General features: G+C 47.0%; 1 protein-coding gene across 1 annotated transcript in view; it reads left to right on the forward strand.

Moving 5' to 3' along the window:
• Nucleotides 1-274: 274 nt before the first annotated feature.
• T265_08946 (hypothetical protein) overlaps nt 275-14,111 on the forward strand; it is a gene marked incomplete at both ends in the record, with an annotated part of 19,034 nt that continues 5,197 nt past the window's right edge. The window contains 7 exons of the mRNA XM_009174889.1: nt 275-361; nt 395-560; nt 595-771; nt 809-1,038; nt 7,802-8,084; nt 8,771-9,030; nt 11,612-11,824. Coding sequence (XP_009173153.1) covers nt 275-361; nt 395-560; nt 595-771; nt 809-1,038; nt 7,802-8,084; nt 8,771-9,030; nt 11,612-11,824 — 1,416 coding nt within the window. The remainder of the gene's footprint in view (nt 362-394; nt 561-594; nt 772-808; nt 1,039-7,801; nt 8,085-8,770; nt 9,031-11,611; nt 11,825-14,111) is intronic.

The raw sequence follows: 14,111 nt of genomic DNA on the forward strand, positions 1-14,111 counted from the left end.
TGTATCAATCCGTGAATGAATCAATCATTGAACTTGTTGAACCGATTCAGTGGGCGCACAACTTGAAAGAGTGCGGCGCGGCTCCTTAGTCGCATGCAGGTGTCCAGCGGGCTGTATCAATCCGTGAATCCGTGAATCATTGAACTTGTTGAACCGATTCAGTGGGCGCACAACTTGAAAGAGTGCGGCGCGGCTCCTTAGTCGCATGCAGGTGGCGTTCCAGCGGGCTGCAGTCGGTAGTATAACGCGAATCAGTGGTACGCTTGCATGCAAAATGCCAGGGTCCGCGAAGCAATTGTCTGTCGCCCCTAGTGGTGCCCATGAGAAAAAGGATAAGCTTTCGGATGACATGGACGCAACGGTATGGAATTTTCCCTCTTGTTACTGTTCATAGAGCTACCATGAATTGCGCAAGTCGATGATATCCGATCTGGAAAAGTCGAACAAAACTGCCTATCCCCACAAATTCCACGTTTCCATCTCTATCGGGAAATTCATAGAGAAGTATTCTCATTTAAATCCTGGTGAACATCTCGATGATGTGACCGTGAGCATTGCTGGTGAGAATTAAGTCCTATCCTTATAAACTTTCAGGAAGAATACATGCTAAGCGTGAGGCGGGGTCTAAACTGATCTTTTATGATGTCATATCGGATGAAAAGCGACTGCAAATCATGGCGAACCTCAAAGATTACAAATCCCCAGAAGATTTTTATCAGGTGAACGACCTGTTGCGGATGGGAGACATTGTTGGTTGTATTGGAAAGCCAGGTAAATGTTTTCATAGATCCATGTTTATTTGCTGTAGGGAAGTCAAAGCTTGGGGAGCTGAGCATACTCCCTAAGGAACTTGTCCTTCTTGCGCCGTGTCTTTACCAGCTGCCCCACCTACACTACGGTGTGAAAGATAAAGAAACGCGATACCGCCAACGCTATTTGGATTTGATGATGAACGAGGAAGTTAGACAGCGCTTCATTACCAGATCGCGCATTATAAACTATGTGCGTTCTTTTCTTGACGATCTTGGCTTTCTTGAGGTGAGTTGCCCTCATTTAAACCAAATGGTAGTGTGATGCATTGTCACCGTTGATAGTCAATCACTTATTGTGGAAAAGAGCGGGTAGTCCGCTGCACGCTGTTTTACCGCTAGGTTTACCGTTTGGGATGGGGGTTTGTGTACCGTGGGCTACAGCGTTGATATGAAATGTTGCCGAGTTGACAACCGCCGGTGATCCTTGTCCGAGGTTGCGCCTTCAGTGTCCCCTCGAATATTTTTGATTCGATAAGTATTGGTTTCTGGAGTTAATTATCGCCGACGGTAGTATGGCAGAGCAAAGGTTCCTGCACTGACAGGGCTCAACCTGGCGCCCTCGTGTTATGCTCCGCGAAACAATAGGGAAATATCCCTTTTATGTATTCCTCAGCTTAACGTGTGTACAAGTATTTCAATCCCTCCATGTTTTCCACACTTGGAAAGCTAGACACTACTTTGGACCCCACTTTCTGGATTCGTTCTTGATGACAGAAAAACGCCGGCTGCTCAAACTCCTGTACTAGCATGGCCTAAGAGACGAAGTAGGCGTCGAACGTTTTCCAACGAGCAAATGACCCAATGAGCAAATGATCCTGTGATGGATCCCGTGGGCCTGGTGGCCACAACGGCCTTCCTTTAGAATTCCAGTGCGGACCCTAGAGCCGGTATCATAATGATTGCTAAATCCTTTTCGAACAATGCTTCTCATTAAATAACCCATAATGTGGGAGGAACTCCGGGCACTGGATGAGGACTTATGAGTAGCACACTGTATTTCCTCTGGTTTAATGGTAAATTCCATCTTCATCTTTGTGGAAAATCATCCAGGGCCCCCAGGTCATGGAAAACATGCAGCAGAAGGGGAGTATCTCTGACGGAAGATCGCTCATACACGGTCAAACAATTCTGACTCCTGTGATGGATGGAATATTTCGAAGAAAGGTTTGGCTGATGACAACCAGCATAACGGTCAACATGACAGTGTATTTGTAACAGCAGATTAGGATAAGGAGGGAATTGAAGTTTTGGAGGAAAATAAAGCACCCGCTGGAGACCTTCTGCCTTATTTGAGGACGGTGGCTCTTTTTGCAGCTTGATGCAGAGCATTTAGAGAGGAATGTGAAGAATCATCCGGGGGAAGACACACATGATATCACCTTCATACTGAAAAAGATTTGGATCTGAATACGGGGATCTTAGCACTAGTCGAAGTAATGATATCGACAATCCCTTAGCTGCTGCACCCTTCCGATCTATAGCTTCGATGCAACTCGAATAAAGCATAAGGACTGGGATACTATCAGGCTGTCTAAGCCCGAACTGGAGTCATCACAAAGTGAGGATCAAGTTTGAACCACGGAGCTTGCAGCTTTGAGCGCTAACCGCCGAGCTCTCTTGGTCTTCATTTCTTCTTGCAGCATGGAAGCCTCAATGTTCGACATTGATGCTTCGCTGTCGTACAACCATGATTTATTTGAAAGCCTTATTGTGAAGAAAAAAGTGGACTGGGAAGGCACTTGATAATTCCGATGTGCCCACACCTCCAGACACTCATTAGTGCATTCTAGATGGAACGCCATTGACATCGATAAGCAGCTATATCTTGCGGGGCGAGATGGCTCAGAGGTTAGAGCGCGAATCTACTGACCGGTGGGTCCGTGGTTCGAACCCGACCTCTGCCTGTCGACTTCCCCTGTCTAGACTTGGGCAACTTGGCAGTATCCCAGCCGTCGTGCTTCCTTCTGGTGGCATGGCAGTTAAACAACGAAAGGGTGTCACGGCTGAACTATTTTTGATATCTTGCGTCACCTGCAACCAGATGGAGTGGGGATCATGCGGCACCCATCCTGGTGGACGAGTAGCACCGACAGCGCCCAAACGTTTCATAATCTCTTTCATACCTCTCTACCAGCTGAAGGGTTTGCCACCTCTTTGATTCCGCCAATCTGAATCGGACACGAAAGACAGCACTCCCTTCAGTAGGCGGTGATTTGGCATACACAATACATGGCCTAACCAACGCATCTTTAACGTTCACATTGAAGCAAGCTAGACGGCAGACTGCTCGAGTATGCACAACGGGCTCACATTCTTTTGATATGTTCTGTCTGTCTGAAACCCAAGTTTGGTTGGGTTTTTTCAGCTGACCTTCGCGTCAGTTTCCGCGCAGCCTTGGAAATCCAGAGGCCGTTGCGACTGGTTCTGCTGGGGTCGGTGTTCTAAGCCGTCGAGTTGAGGCATCTCTTGTTGAATTGTTACCCGTTGACACTCGCCGATATGTGGTTCGTTTGGCAACATATGTGATAGTATCTCATAAATTCTCCGACAATCTCTTTCATGCCATGACAAAATATAATTCCGACACCAAAGAGCGCCTTGTCGTGGTGGGCTAAGCGTTAAGACCCCGTGGTTTTTCGAAGATATGAATCGGGTAGACTTATTGCTACTGAGACCCAATTGGGTGGACGTCTTGAGGCGGAATCGAGATTCACGGACAACAGCGAACCCCTGCTGCATTTCTCTGATGACTATAAACTATTTCTGTGCAGTACCGACTTTCGAAACAACTGGAGCCGCTTAGCGACATAGTGCCTTAGCACAGGGATGCGAAATAGGCTACAGAAATTTTAGGTACTCTCGGAATGGCTTGCCTCCCTGGATGGGACCCTGTGAACCTCCTTCAATTAGGTGGAGGCGTTGCAAGATCTGACTTCTAATCGATGTCGGTTTCTGCCAATCTACCATGCTTGAAGAACCACCATAGCTCAGCAGTATCGATCTGAGCAAGCTCAACAATGCTCTAGAGTAAACCAATACTGTACCGGCATCGAGCACGTAAATGAAGTATGTGAAAGGAGCTATGCTAGCGACGTTCGCTGCTGTCTGTCCGATTCGACCACAGGACCACTGGGTATCGTTGAAATCACTATCCATGATTGATTCCAGGCGATCCATACCAGCAGTTAACGAGTACGATGGCGCACACAAATCCCTCAAACGCTAAATAGTGAAGAGCCTAAGGAAAGACCAAGAGCTCTGGTGAACATCGAAATGCTCGTTGAGCTGTAGCACCCTTTCGGTGCCTAACTGCTATGCCACCCGAAGGTTGCACGAGGGCTGGGATACTGCCAGGTTGCCCAAGCCTAGACAGGGGAAGTCGAGAGGCAGATGTCTGATTCGAACCATGGACGTTCCGGTCAGTAAATTCGCACTCTAGCCACTTGGGCAATCTCGCCATATTGAAAGCTCGAGAGATGGGGGAAGCTTCTGCTACAGTAAACGGCCGCGTCCTATATGAACCGATACGATCGACCGGCTCTAGGATAGAAAAGGTCAGTGAAATGATCAGTGGGATTGATTGCTCATTACTGTACTTGCAAAAACGACTGGAAACTCGGCCAAACACCCCAAAGAACAGTTAAGGTGACCTCCTGCAACAACCTGTGGAGAAACTGCATACGGATGAATGTAGTGTTAACCTTGATCACCTGCCGGAAGAAGAAATGAAGTTCGAAATATCCGTACTGAAACGTTAAAATGCACTGTGGCCGGATGATCTATTCAATGAAGGCAGAGAACCCCTGGTGACCCATCTGACAAAGCTTATTTGTGCGATGTTGAACGAAGAGAAAGTGCCTGTAGAATGGGGCATGTTGACAGTTATTGCCATCCTCAAAAAGGGCACACGGAATTTGTTTGTAGACCACCGTGCCGTCCGCCTGGTAGATGTGGCACCTAAGGTGCTCTCTGGTCTCATCCTTTGCAGATGGACTGAACACAGTGAGAGACATCCGTGAAAAAAAGCTGGGTTCCATCCTGCAAGAGGATGCATCGGTCACATTTTAACCCTTCGGCAGATTCTAGAACAGCAGCATCGCTCCTAGCGACCAACACTGGTGGTCTTCCTTGACTTGTAAGCTGCCCTCGACTTTTTGGACTGTCAGACATTATGATATTGTCGGTGGAGTAAAGGTGTCCCCCTCCTGACCCTCATTAAGGCGCTGTACGCTAACTTCCGCGGAAGTGTGAACATATATGGGAAGCTCCCTTATGAGCCCACCACATCAGGTGGCGTCAGGCAGGGCTGTCCTCTTTCACCTTTTCTGTTTAAGTTTGCCATTGATACGACTAGGAAAGATTCACTACCAGCCTCAAACGTCTGTAGAGTATAAGTGCTCCCGAATTATTCGCTCATGGATCTCGAGTACGAGGACGCCGTCACAATGCAAATAGTATTAAGTAATCTTAACGATTCTGCATCACGGCTCCGCATGCGCTTCACACCTGCAAAGTCTGAAATCTTGTTGCAAAATTTGGTGGGCTCGAACTCTAGCCTTATCCTTTAGGATGAGCCGAGTGAGGTAGTAGACAAATTCGTCCATCTGGGCAGCTATGTCAGTCCCGGTGGTCTCTCCAAGGACGTTATTTCCATCCAGATTTGGAAGGCCAGTGGACATTCCGTGAATCTGCATCACATGTGGCGTAGGTGTGACATCAGCTTATCCCTTGAGAGTTGAGCTACACTGCTGCAGTGCATTCCATACAAGCCAGAAACCTGGACGCGGCCGGCGTCAAAAAAATTTGTGTTCCAGCATCGATGTCTTTAGGACATTGCCCGAGTCTGGTGGGAACAATGGATCAGTAATGCTGAAGTAGTTCGAATGGCTTTTGGCAGAGATAACTCATCCACGATAGATGATCACACTCCATAGATTGCGCTGGCTTCGTTAGGTGTTCCGCATGCCAGTCGATCTTGAAGGGTTCTTTTCGCACAAGCTCTTGGAGGATGGAAACAAGCCTGGGCAGGTCGAACAATGACTTGATAGCGAAGTGTGAAAGCCATTACCAGCGAACTCAGCTGTGCTGCTTACTGCCATCCCCGTGGATGGCGGCCTCGAGACGGGACACATTGATGTTCATATACATTGTCAGACATGACCCAGTCGTGTCCTCAGTGGTGCTCGTACATCCAAGCAACTGTTTTCAATGTTCAGCTTCCCTCCCGATCCGAAGCGAATAGGCCATTGTCAACCTTGTATTATATCGATTACCTCCTCCAATGCACAGCATCCTTCGCTGAACGAAACTGCGGCAGCTATGAACACTACGACAAGTAGAGGTTGTTACAGCTGATGATAATGATCTACGAACGTAACTGCTTGGAAGTGAATGCATTGGACTGGCACCAGGTTTCTCCCTGCCTATATTTTTTATCCCTTCCAATGTAGGCCTTGTAAGACAATTTAATTTTGGTTGTGCAGCGGTGGTGCATCAGTGTTGGCACTGGTTTTTATCCCGGTCATGGTGTACTCCTTGCTTCTGTTGCTTCCTTGTCCTCTCAGGTTTCGGGTATCTACTCTTCTTCGTTTATGCCTTTTCTTTGTCCCTGGGCCCTTAGCTCAATGGAGACAGTCCTTACCAGACGGATGGCTCTCTGTTGGGGAATTTTAATGAAGCCAGCGACTGGCAATTCTGACCTACTGGATTTTGGAAGCCGGTGTAAGGGAAATTTGTCTGATCACCAGTGCCCCCCTGCGCGTAGTAGGTACGTTTTGAGCTGCGCGGGACTCAGTTTTTACAACCTTTTCGATCATAACAGGAAATAAGCCGGCGGTCATCTGTTTTTGCTGGAGTTAGTACATTGTGAAAAGATTAATCTTTCGGCATATAGATGCCATGGCACCCGAAAGAAGCACGAGATATGAGAAACTGCCAGGCTGCCACATTCTAGACTGGAACAGTTGAGATGTCAAGGTTGAGATTTTGAACCGCGGAGCTTTCAGACACTAGCTCCACGGTTCAAAATCAGGCACTAAGTTAGCGCTTTAAGAACTGGACTATCTCGAGCTCACCTCGGGCACGTTATGAGTCCGGATGATGATCATCCGCCGATACCTTGCTCATTATGGACGGGTAATTTTTGTGCCATCTAGCTAAATTTAGATATGTACCCCTCGATAAGATGGTCTATTTCGGAGATGCATTCTGACGTAACCGGCGGATCAGTAGTGGTTTTTTGGGATGCAGTCATGCTCTAGGTGTCGTGCATTACTCTTCCCTGTATACCGGCTTCATTATCTCCAGTTTGTATTGAATCCGCTGTCTATTTCTGTGGAAGGCGTCCATGTACGTGTCTCCGGCCCAAACATATGTCAGTCCAGTCAAAAAGAGCCCACTACGTGGTCGTTGGCTTGTTCGCTGAGCTGGGCAATTTGATTGCAAACGTTTCATCACCAATTGGGGCGATGACGTCACCTCGATTGGTGATGAAACGTTTGCAATCAAATTGCCCAGCTCAGCGAACAAGCCAACGACCACGTAGTGGGCTCTTTTTGACTGGACTGACATATGTTTGGGCCGGAGACACGTACATGGACGCCTTCCACAGAAATAGACAGCGGATTCAATACATGAGCTACTGACATTTTCCTCTATAGGAGCCCACTACCGTGGCGAGACAGTGTATCAGCTTATGTCACGAACTATCGACCGATTAATATGCACCACTGACATAGAGCCATTCCGTTGTGGGGTCCCTCTCCGATTTTAGACGCTATGTTTTGTGTCTCGTCGGTGTTGTCCCTTTGAAGGTTTCTTAGCTATGGAATATTGTACTGTCATCTACTCGGAATGGGTACTTAGGGTCAGCATAGTCCGATGGGCCCAGACATTTGGGTCTGTCGGGCAATTCACTTTCCAATAGTATCTATACTCACCTGGTCATACCCCACCACCGCCAGTTCTGATTTCTTTTTGCTGTCAAACAGGTGGAAACCCCAATGATGAACATGATCCCCGGCGGTGCTGCGGCCAAACCATTCATCACTTACCACAATGATCTCAACATGAGCCTGTACATGCGTGTAGCTCCGGAGCTGTACCTCAAGATGCTCGTTGTCGGTGGCTTCAATCGAGTTTACGAAATAGGACGTGTGTTTCGTAACGAGGGTATCGATATGACACATAACCCAGAATTCTCCATGTGCGAGTTCTACATGGCATACGCGGACTACGAAGATCTCATGAAAGTCACTGAGGACTTGCTGTCCGGTAAGATGTTTTTCAGTAGTACTTTAGTTGTCGAGGATGTCCGATTCGGCGTTAGCACAAGTTCACACACGGGAACATCAGAAGTCTGTTTTTTGGTGAATTTTTCCCTGGTGAGCAGTTGGTTTCATTCAGTTGTCCGTACCATTGCCAAGGGATGCAACCCGTCTGAACTGAACCCTTATTTCCCAGACGCTCATTCATTGTCACAATCACCCTGGTTGTAAACGAAAATCGTTCGGCAGTAGCACCCTTCCGGTGCCTATTTGCCAAGCCACCAGAAGGAAGCACGAGGGCTGGGATACTGCCAGGCTGCCCAAGCCTAGACAGGGGAAGTCGAGGGGCAGAGGTCGAATCACGGACCTTCTGCCTCAGCCATCTCGCCCCTCATCCGCCCAACAAGTGTCAGGATAAATCGTGCATCTCCCTCAGGCTGTTTCCCACTCGGTTCTTCATTTTATTCACCAATATTTATTCTTTCTGATCGAACCTCTGGGTCTGATGGCCTCGCTGTATTCTCCCAGTTTTGGGTGAGTAGATTGTTTACATTTCAGAGATGGAGTACAACGACTGACCCATCTCCATTATCCTCTCTCCCAGAACCGTTTCGTCAAAAACTCAATCATGTTCTGCCCTAAGTTGGAGCTCGAAACAATGTGTCGCTACATTGCCCAGTCTTTTGTTTTCAGGTCTTGTCAAACACTTGTTCGGCACGTATATTGTCACATACAATCCCGATGGAGGTGACTCAGAACCGCTAACCGTCGACTTCACCCCTCCGTTTAAACGGATGAATATCTATGATAGTCTGGCACAGAAGCTGGGTGTGAAACTGCCCTCTCCAGAGTTGTTGGAAACGGACGAAGTTAATCAGTTCTTCATTAAACTCGCAGCTGACCACAACGTGGAATGCCCTGAACCAAAAACTACCGCCAGACTTTTAGACAAGGTGAGCCTTTTGGTAGAGAGACAGAGTTTTCCCCTTCTCTGTTCATTCGTTTTATCTTTGCCAGAAGAAACCCTGTGTTGATCCATTTACCCAATGCAGTTTTGAGTAGAACAATTTGTTCAATCGATGGGTCTGCGTTCTGCAAACTGTTATTGTCGTTGCATGGTTAGCTGTCTTTTGTCCACGTTTGTCCTAAAATCTTTTTGCGCAGGACGTTTTTCGTTTCTGTTCCTTTTTCTGCTTTGATTTCTTCCGGGAGGGAACCTTCCGAGCCCTTCAACAACGGGAGTACTGAAAAATTCATCTCTTCATCATTACCACAGCAGGTTTTCATTTGCGACCAAAACATCTTTGGAACCACCGTCGATTGTGTAGTGGTTGCATCTGAAAGATCATAATATCCTTTTGTATGAACATGGCACTCGCTAACGATAAGGTTTCTGAAAACTTAGACAGTCCACTGCCGAATTCGCTCTTGAGAGTGGTCGGGTAGACGTATTTCGTGGATTTCCATAATATACTTGGAGTAAATCGTGAAAAGAGGATCCAACTATCATTTATTTGAGTCTCCCGTTAACATCAGCTTGGTGTTGTGCGCCTTCCAGTATGGGGTCCCCGTGACCCCGTTTGTGCTTGGCTGGAGAAATGGCGGCCAATCGATGTCAGTGGCATTTGTGCTGTCAGTTTCTTTCCAGATTGTCTGATTGAGCGGTTGGGGGTGTAGGCACCTCCGTATGCTTGACCTAGGCCAGCACTAGGTCCCCTCCCTCACCCATTCTTTTTTCTCTTCACTTTAGGGCTTTAAATATAATGATGACGAGAAACCGCATCTTAATCTCTTGTTTACTGACTTATGCAACCGCCTACCGATTTTGGTTGCATTGGCTGGAAGTCATTATTCTCTTCAGGGTCGACTACACCCCTTCAGTGTATAATGAGGCTTAACTGGCACTCAGTGGTGGACGTAGAGGGCCCTAATAAAAGGTAAAAAAGGAAAGGCGAGCCCTGAAAGCTTATTTCAAAAGTCTCCATTTCCCCAGAGAAAATGACCAGGAAAGGCATAGCATACATCTAAAACCAAAGGAATAAACGCACCTGGTCATTATGTTGGATCAGCATGCCATCAGCAGGATTTCCGTCGCGAGCCCCACTCCGCACACAACAAAAGACAAACCTTAGATAGGCTGTCTGGCTAAGGAATGATAGCAAGTTCCCCAGGGTTACGTGCCCTAACCACTCGCAAGGAGAATCACGTGACTTGGTTTAGCACACCACTGATAGAACGTCGTTTTCCCAGTTTATTTTTCCCGTTAAAGTGAGCACTCTTATATAGATATAAATTAAAGCTTCAGCTGAGCCCCTTGGAGACCATCGATAGGATATTCCGGGTCAAAATTGAGAATAACTGGCGAATTTTTCACCGCTTCATTCAATCGAAGCAAACAAATGGAGGTTCTCTGCCGTTTAGATGTAACACACTACTCATAAAGTCGCTGAAATCCCTTCCATAGCCCACAGTAATGTGTTACGTCCATACAACAAAGTGATGTCTCGAAACAGGTTGTCTGATGCAGTAGATTCACCATAGACCAGATATTCGCTGTTTTTCCTAGAACCGGATTTTTTTCACCTGGTGTTTTCTATGCTGACCATCTACCTAGGTGGAAGAAACTTTTCAACGCAGTTTTATGGAAACACCCATGTTTGACGTAGCCATTTGTAGGAAAGCTTTTGAAAAGCTCTACATACACTTAGTCGGGCCGTTGGAGCTCTACTCTAACTTGGTCTTCGATATTGACTCAGTATCGCTAGTGGCACTGTTTGCATCCAGAACCCTGGTTTTTCTGAGAAGCCAAGGCTTAGTGGCGTGTGCGCAATATTGCTTTCCAAGCTGAGTAACCGGGCTGTTTTTGTGGAAGGTGAATAACGCGAATTATTCATTAGGTCGACCCTTTTTTACACTCATTTTCGAGTTACTCTTCGGGAATGGTCTGCCGGAGGAAGCACTCTACGGTGGACCAAAATTTTTTCGTCGGTGCGTGTCACAGTGTCTTGTTCTTCAGAACAAAGGGCTTGAAACGTGGTTGTCGATCAGTGTAAGGCCGGCACGGCACGATAGTACTTCCCTAGACGACATCAGTGGGCACTATACAGAGGAACTGGCTAATTCCGACCAAGTCTTAACGTTTAATAATCATTTTGATTCAAATTATCCATAGGTGGGACTCCGTCAGACATGCTGTGGCTCTGTTTGTTGGCATAGCCACGTGATTTATTGCCCATTACTCATGCATGAGTACAACACACCCATGCTTTTCGCACTTCATCGACTCTATTTGGTCAAATGAGCTCGTGTTGGCTCAGTGGTTGAGGCGCGAACCTGCTGACCTGAAGGTCCTTGGTTCACACCCGAGCGCAGGCTGTACAGACTTGGGCAACCTGACAGTATTTCGACTCTCGTGCTTCCTTCGGGTGACATGGCATCTAGGCACCGAAATGGTGCTATAGCTGATTCATTTTTATTTTATTATTAGATCAAGTGGTCACTTCCTGGTGTTGTTTTCCCCTGCTTCCCCCTTAGCTTGCCGGTGAATTCCTGGAACCCGACTGCATCAGTCCCACATTTCTCACTTGCCACCCGACTGTGATGAGTCCCTTGGCCAAGTGGCATCGTTCCAGGCCTGGTCTAACAGAACGCTTTGAATTGTTCATCCTGCGCAAGGAAATTTGCAACGCCTACACCGAACTGAACGACCCGGTGATACAACGACAGCGTTTTGTCGAACAAGCCAAGGTGAGCTCTTGTGGATATAAGTGTTCCGTTCCAGAGCAATCGATCATTTTGAAGTTTCGCTTAAGATTCGTTTCGTTCTTAAGATGAAATCGCTTTTCGGGGCTCACGAGTCTTCCCACTTTCAAACACTATTTTGGTGAAGAACCAAACACCAGAATCCCCTAGTAGCAATGGTAGAGTAAGTAGGCATCATCAAGATTGTCCCTGCATCACTCAAGATGCCCTTTTTAGGGGGGGAGGGTGAAGGATCTTTTTCAGATAAGCCCAGCAAAAAATTAAGCCCCGTCACCCGAAAAAAAGATTAGGAAAAATAGGATATGAAATTTATACTTTTAGTCTTTATTGAAGAAGGTGAATTTGGGATATGTCATTAATAATTTGCATCAAAAGGTCCGTTTTTCGGTGTGTGCCGTATTGACGTTTATTTTGCATCTTGTAGACGTGTCAAACAGATTCGATGGTTTTTGTGAGCTCTAGTCGTTGGATCCACAAAATTTTCAGTATGATTGACCGTTTCATGAATCAACAGTCAACAGCGGTCGTGTGGCTAATAGATAATTCCTCTGAGCAGAATTTGATTTTTGCCAAATTTTTGGACCAGCAATAAATGAATAAAAGTACTGTCCTAAACTCCATCCTAGACCGTTCCAGCCAAGTTCCTTTTCGAAGACCGATTTCTTGCCGACACTGTTGTGCATGACCCCTCCACCTGTCAGAAACAGTTGAAAGTGTCACTTGGTGGCCATTGTTGCATAAACTTCGCTGATGAATCACTCCGTGGTTTTGCAAAAAAAACACATTGCCGTCTTCTTGTCATGAACACGAGAGTTGAAAGCGTCAGAAAGTTCATTTAAGTTTTTACGTCCGAACAGAGAAAATTTTTGCACCAAATGAGCCTAGGTGCGGATAAGGAATTGCTTTCATCAAAAACAGGTCAAGGTTGTATGTGTACACTAAATTGGAGCTGGAAAGAAGTGGTGGGGCTTAACTTTTTGCACTAGTGGCGGGGCTTATCTCGAAGAGATCCGAAGTGAATACGTTCATAGGATGTGAGGAGAATGATCACTGCGACGTCCTATTTGACCCAATGCAGATAACGTTGAGTAATTCTACCTCACGGGTTGGTATGTGCTTCACACCTGCAAAGTCTAAAGCGGTGGTACACAATTTGGTTGGTTCGAACCCTAACCTTATGCTTCAGGATGAGTCGTTTGAGGTAGCAGACTAAATCGTCATCTATCTGGGCAGCTGTATGAATCTCGGTGGTCTATCCAAGGACGATGTGTCCATCCGGGTTGGTTGGGTCAGAGAAGCTTTCGTGAACCTGCATCACCTGTGGCATAGGCGTGACATCAGCTTGTCCGACAAGGGTTGAATTACAATGCTGCGGCGCTCTTCATATTAGTATACTGGTCAGAATCTTGGACGTTGTGCTCCGAAGACGTCAGGATGTGCTTGAGCATCGATGTATTCGGGGAATCGCCCGAGTCTGGCGGGAACATGGGATCAGTAATGCTGAAGTACGTCGAATGGTTTTTTGGGAGGAGATACCTCGCCCACAATAGATGAACTGGTCATACTCAGTTCCCCCTTGTAGTCATCACACAGTATGCGGGTATTAGAGCCGACAACCACTGTACTGGCTCAATTTGACGCCTATCTTCAATGTTGGATTTAAGGGTTACGACACAGATGAGAAATAGATCGGAGGGCTCTTTTCGCACAAGCACGCGATGGATGGAAACAAGCCAAGGGGGGTTAAACAATGATTTGGCAGCGAAGTGTGAAAGGCTTTGTCAGCAAACTGAGCTGTGCTGGTCATTGCCACCCCCATCGATGCGGACTCCATCGACATTTAGAGACATTTTCAGACATGACCCGATCGCGCCCTCAGTAGCAATCGTGCCTCCATGCGATTGTCTTCACTGAGCAGCTCCTCTTCCAATCGGAAATAAGAAGTCCACTGGCAACCTGTATTCGCCTGGCAATTTGTTGTATCGTGGGTGGCCGTCTATGGTTACGCCTGCACTGAGCCTGCCAGACTACGCGATAAGGAGAAGACAGAGAACAGGGGACATGGCTGTATTGCCAGGACAAAACATACAGAGCGTCTGCGTAATATACAGGATGACTAAATGGCCAAATATGGTCGTTCACTTGTTTGCTCCGTACAACCAATGGCGATGTTCCGGTCGTGGACACTTATAGGCCCACTACGCTGGTCGTATGTTGCTGAGCCATGTTTGGTGAGAGGCGCCAACTCACCTACTTTACGGGCGTGTCGAAG

Source organism: Opisthorchis viverrini (genome assembly GCF_000715545.1).
Source record: "Opisthorchis viverrini unplaced genomic scaffold opera_v5_248, whole genome shotgun sequence".
Lineage (NCBI taxonomy): Eukaryota > Metazoa > Platyhelminthes > Trematoda > Opisthorchiida > Opisthorchiidae > Opisthorchis > Opisthorchis viverrini.